The sequence below is a fragment of the Mirounga leonina genome, unplaced genomic scaffold, assembly GCF_011800145.1.
Source record: "Mirounga leonina isolate KUSES-001 unplaced genomic scaffold, KU_Mleo_1.0 Mir_126, whole genome shotgun sequence".
Classification (NCBI taxonomy): domain Eukaryota; kingdom Metazoa; phylum Chordata; class Mammalia; order Carnivora; family Phocidae; genus Mirounga; species Mirounga leonina.
Genome location: NW_023270314.1, coordinates 26,657,614 through 26,667,336, shown reverse-complemented (window position 1 = coordinate 26,667,336; position 9,723 = coordinate 26,657,614). Strand labels below are relative to the sequence as shown.

General features: G+C 44.1%; 1 protein-coding gene across 1 annotated transcript; it reads left to right on the top strand.

Annotated features, from left to right (window-relative positions):
• Positions 1-296: 296 nt before the first annotated feature.
• METTL7A (methyltransferase like 7A) lies at positions 297-7,938 on the top strand. Its single transcript, XM_035002665.1, has 2 exons — positions 297-1,193; positions 7,575-7,938. The coding sequence occupies exons 1-2, from the start codon at positions 693-695 to the stop codon at positions 7,809-7,811; spliced, it is 738 nt and encodes a 245-aa protein (XP_034858556.1). The 5' UTR covers positions 297-692; the 3' UTR covers positions 7,812-7,938.
• Positions 7,939-9,723: the final 1,785 nt, after the last annotated feature.

Genomic DNA, 9,723 nt, shown 5'->3' with positions numbered 1-9,723 from the left:
TCTGGGGACAATTTTTATCTGAATTAGCTGAGTAATGTAGCAGTCCCGCACAATTTGAAGTTGAAACTTGCCCTTTAAAAAACAGGCGGGCCAAAACGGTGACTCAAAAATAACCCGGTTGAGTTAGGGAAGTCCGACAGCCTCAGCCCAGAAAGTGAAAGGGTTAAATTCTTACTGACTGTGGCCAGGCAACCGTGTCTATTCACGTCCTCTTTTAAAAAACGGCGTCGGGGAAGGAGAGGGACCAAAGGGTAAGCAGGAAGGGGACACTTGGCAGCAGGCTTGTGGTACGGTTTCAGCAGGCTCCGACCACAGACTGTTTTCTTTGCAGAAATCTATGGAGGATCTGGAGAGGGTGGAAGTGCGCCATGCATATGAAACTCCAGCTGGAAACTCACAGTAGTTCCCAAACAAACCCAGAGAAGGAGAGGCTGGAACTGCTGTGGAATAAGGGACTGTAATCAACTCTCCTTCTAAGGGAAGTCGGGAACCTTCTCCCTTTGCTTCGTGAAAACTAAGCTGAATCTTTTGCCAAACGCCTATAAATGAGGCAAAATGGCCCGTGATTTGACTTCAGCTGCATTTCTCTCCCAGCCAGTTCTCTCCTCTGCAGCTGATTGGCTCTGGAGTGTGGCCAGAACTCCACCTCCTGCAATAAAGGAGTCCAGGGCTAACTGGTCTTTCTCTTCTGAATGATGGCGCTTACCGTCTCTATCCTCAGGCTGCTCGTCGGCATCCTGGCATTTCCCATGTTCCTGCTGAACTTTCTAGGCTTGTGGAACCAGATATGCAAAAAATGGTTCCCCTACTTCATGCTGAGGTGCTCCGTGATGTACAACCAGCAGATGGCCAGCAAGAAGCGGGAGCTCTTCAGCAACCTGCAGGACTTCGTGGGCCCCTCCGGGAAACTCTCCCTGCTGGAGATAGGCTGCGGCACCGGGGCCAACTTCAAGTTCTACCCACCCGGATGCAGCGTGACCTGTAGTGACCCCAACCCCAACTTTGAGAAGTTCTTGATCAAGAGCGTGGCGGAAAACCGACACCTGCAGTTCGAGCGCTTCGTGGTGGCTGCGGGGGAGAACATGCCTCAGGTGGCCGATGGCTCCATGGACGTGGTGGTCTGCACCCTGGTGCTGTGCTCCGTGGAGAGCCAGGAGCGCATCCTCCAGGAGGTGCGCAGAGTGCTGAGGCCGGTGAGTGAGGGGTTGTGAGGAGGGCGAGTTAGTGGTAACCACTGTCACCAAGGGCAGTTCTGTCAATTTCAGGTGTCTCAAACATTCAAACATAAAAAGTAAAACTACTAGAGAAGGCACTGTTGAATTTTTAAAAATCTCAGAGTCAGAAAGAAGCTATAATGGGGCGCCTGGGTGGCTCAGTCGTTAAGCGTCTGCCTTTGGCTCAGGTCACGATCCTAGGGTCCTGGGATCGAGCCCCACATCAGGCTCCCTGTTCTGTGGGAAGCCTGCTTCTCCCTCTCCCACTCCCCCTGCTTGTGTTCCCTCTCTCGCTGGGTCTCTGTCAAATAAATAAAATCTTAAAAAAAAAAAAGCTATAAAGGGAAAGACTGATTCTGAATACATAAAATTTAAAAACTTCCACAGAGAATAAAAAAAGTACTATAAACAAAGTACCAAAACATAGTAGTATTTGCCAGGGATGATAGACAAAAAGATTAATTTCTTTCATTTTAAAAGACATTACAAATCAAAAGAGATCAATAGGATTTTTTAAAAATAAGAAAAACACAAGAGAAAAACAGGCAAAGAGCAAGAACAGAAATATAAATAAAGATAACCAATTACGGGGGCACCTGGGTGGCTCAGTGGGTTAAGGGTGGGACTCTTGATTTCTGTTGGGGTCCTAATCTCAGGGTAGTGGGATCAAGCCCTGCCTCGGGCTGGAGCTGGGTATGGAGCCTGCTTGGGATTCTCTCCCTCTCTCTCTCTCTGCCCCTCCCCCACTTCCTCCCTCCCCCCTCTTAAAAAAAAAGGCAATTATATGATGAAAATACTCAACCTTACACACAAAGAAACTAAAGCAAGATACCATTTTTACCTATTATACTGTCAGAGGCTTTTAAGGTCAGTATGGTATTGGGATTTGTTTGGGAGGCAGGATACCCCCATTAACATTGGAGGAAGTGCCCTCTTTGGAGGGTAATTTGATAATATTCAAAACTTAAAGTGCACATAGTCTTTTATCCAGTAGTAATTTATCCTTTAGCTATACTGCATAAATATGCAAAAACTTGTCTATATGCAAAGATTTTCATTGGAGTATTTGTAATAGCATAAATGGGAATTATCCTAAATGTCCATCAATAGGAGGCTGTTCAGGATGCCTGGGTGGCTCAGTCGGTTAAGCCTCTGCCTTCGGCTCAGGTCATGATCCCAGGGTCCTGGGATCGAGTCCTACATCGGGCTCCCTGCTCAGCAAGGAGCCTGCTTCTCCCTCTGCCTGCAGCTCCCCCTGCTTGTGCTTGCGCGCTCTCTCTCTCTGACAAATAAAATCTTAAAAAAAAAAAAAGGCTGTTCAAGTAAATTGTCTGTCACATAGTATAAAAGAATTCTGTGCATCTGTGAAAAAGAACAAGGAAGAGGGGTGCCTGGGTGGCTCAGTCGTTAAGCGTCTGCCTTCGGCTCAGGTCATGATCCCAGGGTCCTGGGATCGAGCCCTGCCATCGGGCTCCCTGCTCGGCGGGAAGCCTGCTTCTCTCTCCCACTCCCTCTGCTTGTGTTCCCTCGTTCGCTGTGTCTCTGTCAAATAAAAAAAATCTTTAAAAAAAAAAGAACAAGGAAGAGTTATCTATGTTAATATGAAAAAGTCCCCAAGAGATAATGTTAAATGAAAAAAAGCAATCAAAGCATAGACTATTATGTAGAGTATAAGCCCACTGTGCAAGGGCTTACACACACACATATGTACATATACATATGTGTATATGTTAATGGGAATGATAGACAAGAAACTTTTTAAAACATTTTTATTTATTTGTCAGAGAGACAGCACAAGCAGAGGGAACAGCAGAGGGAGAGGGAGAAGCAGGCTCCTCACCCAGCAAGGAGCCTGATTTGGGGCTCAATCCTAGGACCCTGGGATCATGACCTGAGCTGAAGGCAGACGCTCAATGACTGAGCCACCTAGGCATCCAAAGAAACTTTTTTTTTTTTTTTAAGATTTATCCACCTATTTTTGGGAGCGAGCACACAGGGGAGGGGCAGAGGGAGAGAGAGAATCTCAAGCGGACTCCATGCTGAGCATGGAGCTGGACATGGGGCTGGATCCCACGAACTTGAGATCATGACCTGAGATGAAATCAAGAGTCAGATGCTTAACCAACTGAGCCACCCAGGTGTCCTGAAATGTTCTGATTCTTATATCCAAATGCTGGGTTCTTGTGTCCTAAGACTGGGCAGTAAATGGGCAAGGCTAATAAGTGTTTTGCTTACAGCATTACCCCTACAAAGCAAGTAATGATTACCTGCATTTTCTAGCACTCTTAATGAGATCGCATTCTTGGTAGTCTTCCTTAGCTCCCGTGAAGCACCCACTCTCTGCTAAATATAACCAGGAGCTTTATTACAGTGTCATTTAACTCTCACAATAGTCCTTTATAGCAGATACTGTCTTCATGGTGTGTTAAGGAAACAGAGGTTAAGAAACTTACCCAAAGTTACATAGATAGTAGGTCTGACTTTAATGCAAATATTCTTTTTTTTTTTTTAAGATTTTATTTATTTAGGGGTGCCTGGGTGGCTCATTCGTTAAACATCTGCCTTCAGCTCAGGTCGTGATCCCAGGGTCCTGGGATCGAGCCCCACATCGGGCTCCCTGCTCCGCGGGAAGCCTGCTTCTCCCTCTCCCACTCCCCCTGCTTGTGTTCCCTCTCTCTCTGTGTCTCTCTGTGTGTCAAATAAATAAATAAAATCTTTATAAAAAAGATTTTATTTATTTATTCATTAGAGACAGAGGGAGAGAGAGAGGCAGAGGCAGAAGGAAAAGCAGGCTCCCTGCTCAGTGGGGACTCGTCCCAGAACCTTGGGATCATGACCTGAGCTGAAGGCAGACGCTTAACCTTCTGAGCCACCCAGGCATCCCTAATGCAAATATTCTTACTGCTGCATCACAGAGCTTGTCATTAGGGCCTTTTTATCTCTCTGACTACAACATTTCTACCACTTTTGCTGGCTGTTCTTCCTCTGCCCATCTCTAAATACTGGAGTTTCTTTTTTGGCTCTCATTTCACTTAAATACAGTCCCAAGACAATCTCATGGACCCCCCCCACCCCCACCAAAGTTTTCAACTACCATGCATAAACGGATATTTTCCAAATCTAAATATCTAGCCCAGATCTTTCTCTAACCCTAAACCTACATCTCCATCTCTGTATTCAACAGTCACCTAAACAGGTGACAGGCTTCTCTAGCTTAACCTGTGTTACCCCAAGGGCAACATCGGCCTCCCCAGGCCTGGGCCTCCTCCTGTTCTCATCTATGGAAATTTTTTTTTTTTAATCTTTTTTTTTTTTTGAAGATTTTATTTATTCATTTATTTGAGAGAGTGAGAGAGAGAGAGAGCACATGAGAGGGGGGAAGGTCAGAGGGAGAAGCAGACTCCCCGTCAAGCAGGGAGCCCGATGCAGGACTCGATCCCGGGATTCCAGGATCATGACCTGAGCCGAAGGCAGTCGCTTAACCAACTGAGCCACCCAGGCGCCCGTTGGAAAATTTTTTTTTTAACCCACTCAGGAAATTCCAGGTTTTCCATTCCCAAACACAGGTCTTATACCTAACCATAGAACTGGGGAAACTGCCACCTCTCAGCTCTCTGGCTGGGATAGGCAAGACTAGAGTAGCCGGAGAGGCTAAGAAGAGTGTGACTATCACCATGGGCTTTGGAGGGGATTTGGAGGTCCCTTTCCTCTACTCCCCACAGAGGTAGAAGGGGAGAAGACTTCCAAAGTCCTTCTGATAATGTATAACCTCTACTGTGTCTACACTTCACCCACATTTATAGGACTGCCCTAGATGAAAGCAGCGGTTGCTAATTCCTACAGGACAGTGATTAACACATCACATCCACTGAATAAAATCCCTAATGACACAGTGGTACCATGACTTCAGTAATGCTTTTAGATGCTTCAGTATTTTAATTCATCATAGCATTTACATCCTTGTGACAATGGTACAAAAGTGTAAGACATGATTGTTTAGTCTCAGGCAGTGCTGGGTGTGGATTCAGACTCTCCCACAGGTTTGCAAAGCAGAGCCCAAGAACAATGTTCAGATGAGGTAAAAAAAAAAAAAAAAAAAAAGTTTTTAAAAAGTTAAAAAAAATTGTAATTAAAAGGCAAACAACGGGGCACCTGGGTGGCTCAGTCGTTAAGCATCTGCCTTCGGTTCAGATCATGATCCCAGGGTCCTGGGATTGAGCCCCGCATCGGGCTCCCTGCTCCGCGGGAAGCCTGCTTCTCCCTCTCCCACTCCCCCTGCTTGTGTTCCCTCTCTCGCTGTGTGTCTCTGTCAAATAAGTAAATAAAATCTTTAAAAAAAAAAAAAAGGCAAACAACTTGGGTGCCTGCCTGGCTCAGTCAGTAGAGCATGTGACTTTTTTTCTTTTTTTTAAGAGTTTATTTACTTCTTTGAGAGAGAGAGAGAGAGCAAGCACTAGCAGAGGAGGGGCAAGGGAGAAGCAGACTCCCTGCTGAGCAGGGAGCCCAACATGGGGCTCGATCCCAGAACCCCGGGATCATGACCTGAGCCGAAGGCAGACATTTAACAGACTGAGCCACCCAGGCATCCTGAGCATGTGACCTTTGATCTCAAGGTTGTGAGTTCAAGCCCCATGTTGGATGTAGAGATTCCTTAAAAATAAAATCTTAAAAAAAAAAAAAAGGTAAACAACAAACTAGGGGGAAACATTTGTAGTATACTAAATGCTCTCACTAAGCAGTAAGAAAAACCCAACACCCAATTAGAAAACTGATAAAGGACATCAACAGACAAAGCAGAAGAGAAGTCCAAATCACTAATAAGGCTTAGCAAAAAATGTTATATATATTAAGAAATTAAAGATATGCATATTATTGAAAATGAAATACCATTTCACCCATCAAATTGGCAGGATACAGAGGAAAAAGGATTGATGAGAGTCTTTTGGAAATGGGCACTCACACCATTGCTGGTATGAATGTAAACTTGCAGTGACTCTTCCAAATGGCAATTGGACAACCTGTACCAACAGCTTTAAGAAGGCACAGACTTGGTGCCTGGGTGCTCAGTCGGTTAAGCATCTGCCTTTGGCTCAGGTCATGATCCCAGGGTCCTGGGATCCAGCCCTGCCCGTCTTGTTGGGCTCCCTGCTCAGTGGGGAGTCTGCTTCTCCCTCTGACCCTCCCCCGTCTCGTGCTCTCTCTCAAATAAAAATCTTTAAAAAAATAAGAAATAAATAAAATCTTTAAGAAGGCACAGACTTTTGACTCAGTAGTTCCACTTTTTTTTTTTTTTTTTTTTAGATTTTATTTATTTATTTGACAGAGAGAGACACAGCGAGAGAGGGAACACAAGCAGGGGAGTGGGAGAGGGAGAAGCAGGCTTCCCGCCAAGCAGGGAGCCTGACGCGGGGCTCGTTCCCAGGACCCTGGGATCATGACCTGAGCCGAAGGCAGACGCTTAACAACTGAGCCACCCAGGTGCCCCTCAGCAGTTCCACTTTTTAGCAAGTTATTTATTTGGAAATAATTAGAGATGGGCACAAAGATGTATGAATAAGGATATTCACTGTAATAGTATTTATAATAATGAAAAATTGGAAATAACTTCAATGAGAATGAATAAGAGATGACACCTTCAGTGGTGTGAAATATTATGTAAAGAGCTTTTAAACGTTTTAGAATAATATTCGAATACATAAATAAAATAAAGCAGATTATATAACAGAAGGTAGATTCTAGTCCTAGTTTTAGGGAAAAGATACATATTCCTATGATGTACACACAAAATCTTAACAGTAGTTATCTTGAGATGATAGAATAGTGCTTGTTTTTCTGTTTAAACTTTTCTACATTTCCTAAGGTCAACATATGGGCGAGGCAGTATTACCAGCCTCTGGAGCTAGACCGTCCAGGGTCAAACCAAACCTGATCTGACATTTAATAGGCTGTGTGACCTTGGGCAAGTTGCTCATTTTCTGTGTGACTCATTCTCCTCATCTGTAAAAATAGGAATAATACTTACCAAATAAGTTTATCATAAGGATTAAGCAAGTTAATAGGCATTAAGGATAGTACCTTGCATTCAGGAACTGCTGCAAGTTTTAACTATCATGACATACTACTTTTATGATCAGAAAATAGTGCTACGTGCATTAGATTGGCAGCTGTGGATAAAATTTGACAGAAGGTGAGACTATTGGCCAAAACGACATATTAGTAAGTGCTGATTTATCCAGGCCTTCTCATGAAGTTAGCCTTTAGGGCCACTGAAATTGAAGCTTCAATCATCTTCTAAACCTGTTCTTCCAAAACTAAAATCCTGGTTTTTGTTTTTGTTTTTTTCTTTTTTTTCTTTCTCAGGGAGGGGCTTTCTACTTCCTGGAGCATGTAGCAGCAGAGAGCTCAACTTGGAATCACTTCTGGCAACAAATCCTGCATCCTTCCTGGTACCTGCTGTTTGACAGATGCCACCTGACCAGAGAGAGCTGGAAGGCGCTGGAGCAGGCAGCCTTCTCGGAGCTCAAGCTGCAGCACTTCCAGGCGCCGCTGTCCTGGAAGCTGATTCGCCCCCACATCTGTGGCTACGCTGTGAAGTAGCCCCAGTGGGGAGCAGAGAGCTGAACGGCTCATGGCTTCAGGCTACACTTTTACACTTAAAATACTAATTGGAAGAAAGGAAACGTTTTGTTTTTTTTTTTAAAGTAAAGTTGCATTTCATCCCTAAGAATTTATGTTACAACTTCTTTAGCTATTTTCTGTTGTCTCCCAGAGGATCAAAACCAAACCAAAGCAAAACAGGGTTCTCCCTTAAAAGGAAATGCTGGGGGGCACCTGGGGGACTCAGTTGGTTAAGCGACTGCCTTCAGCTCAGGTCATGATTCCAGGGTCCTGGGATCAAGCCCCACATCGGGCTCCTTGCTCAGCAGGGAGCCTGCTTCTCCCTCTCCCTCTATCTGCTACTCCACCTGCTTATACTCTGTCAAATAAATAAATAAAAATTCTCTAAAAAAAAAAAAAAAAGGAAATGCTGGGCTTTCATAATTGAAGTTTACCGTTATCCCCAAACTTCAGTTTATGCGATAACTTCAAAATCCTTCCAATTTATATTGTTACCTGGCAGATTTTCCTTTCACCCCCTCTTTGAGAGCTTGGTGCTAAGAGGCAGTGAAATCACTCAAAAGAGGACTTGAAAAGGGAAAGTGACAAGATCTTAATACTTCACAAACTGAGCCAAGAAATACCAACTAGTTGAAAACCCAAATCTAAGTAGCCCAGCTCTTTTTGAAAGAGAAATCTGAATCTATCTGTTGTTCCTAGTAACGGGGCTGGTTTTCAAAATTAATGGACTAGGAAGCCACAGCTAGCTCTGCCCAGCGTTGTTGTTTTTACTCCACTGACGTTTGCGTTCCTGCATTCCAGTCTTCAATTCTTAAGATGAAGAGTGTACTTGACACCTTAGTATAACCAGAAAAATAGCTGAGGCACTTAAGTTTCTTGAATACATTTTCCTTATTACATAGCAGATACTTTGCTGCATGTCTTAAACTGTAGGTAAGGAAAAGGCCCACTGTAATTAGGAAAACCTTGGATAAAATTAGGTACGCTTTCTAAGAGCCCCTAAAACCTAGGCATTCTGGGAGTCTGTAAAGAAGTAGACACGTATTTGGGTGATTATTCTGACCAAATTTCCACTCCTGTCCCAGGATGATTTCTTTGTTCCTTGCCACCATGGAAACCTCTGAAAATCATAAGTGCTTTGAAAACAAGTGTTAGGTTGGTCAGTCAGAGGGATTAAGAATAGCATTTTCAGGGGCGCCTGGGTGGCTCAGTTGGTTAAGCGTCTGCCTTCAGCTCAGGTGGTGATCTCTGGGTCCTGGGATCAAGCCCCACGTTGGGTTCCCTGCTCAGTGGGGAATCTGCTTCTCCATCTCCCTCTGTCCTTCCACCCTGCTCATTCTCTCTCTCTCTCTCTCAAATAAATAAATAAAATCTTAAAAAAAAAATAGCATTTTTGGCAATAGTTTGTGTGTATGTTAATAAATTTAGTATATTCTCTGTAAAGTATAATGACTTTACAAAGGGACTATTTTAAATATGAAATCAATCAAATTCACATAGATTTTAGGAATGGAAATAAAGGGTTTATATCTTTGCTGGCTTGGCTTCATTTTTTTAATGTCTCTGGGAAGGGAAAATTAAGCTATTTGAATATACAGATTTTTCCTTCTACTTCCAGGTAACTATAAACACAGCTAATGGATTTTAGAGAAAGCAATTTTGGAAGGATCACAGTGAGCCTTGAAAAGTTCAAGTCCAGGGATGCCTGGGTGGCTCAGTCAGTTAAGCGTCTGCCTTTGGCTCAGGTCATGATCCCAGGGTCCTGGGCTTGAGTCCCGCATTGGGCTTCTTGCTCAGTGGGAGCCTGCTTCTCCCCCTGCCTGCCACACCCTCTGCTTGTGCTTGCTCTCTCTCATGCACACACTCTCTCCCTCTCTCTCTCTGACAAATA

Excerpts from the sequence above, each read along its gene's own strand:
- METTL7A (XM_035002665.1), top strand. The coding sequence starts at position 693 with ATGATGGCGCTTACCGTCTCTATCCTCAGGCTGCTCGTCGGCATCCTG. Across the intron at positions 1,194-7,574 it reads TGCGCAGAGTGCTGAGGCCG|GGAGGGGCTTTCTACTTCCT; the intron begins GTGAGTGAGGGG and ends TTTCTTTCTCAG.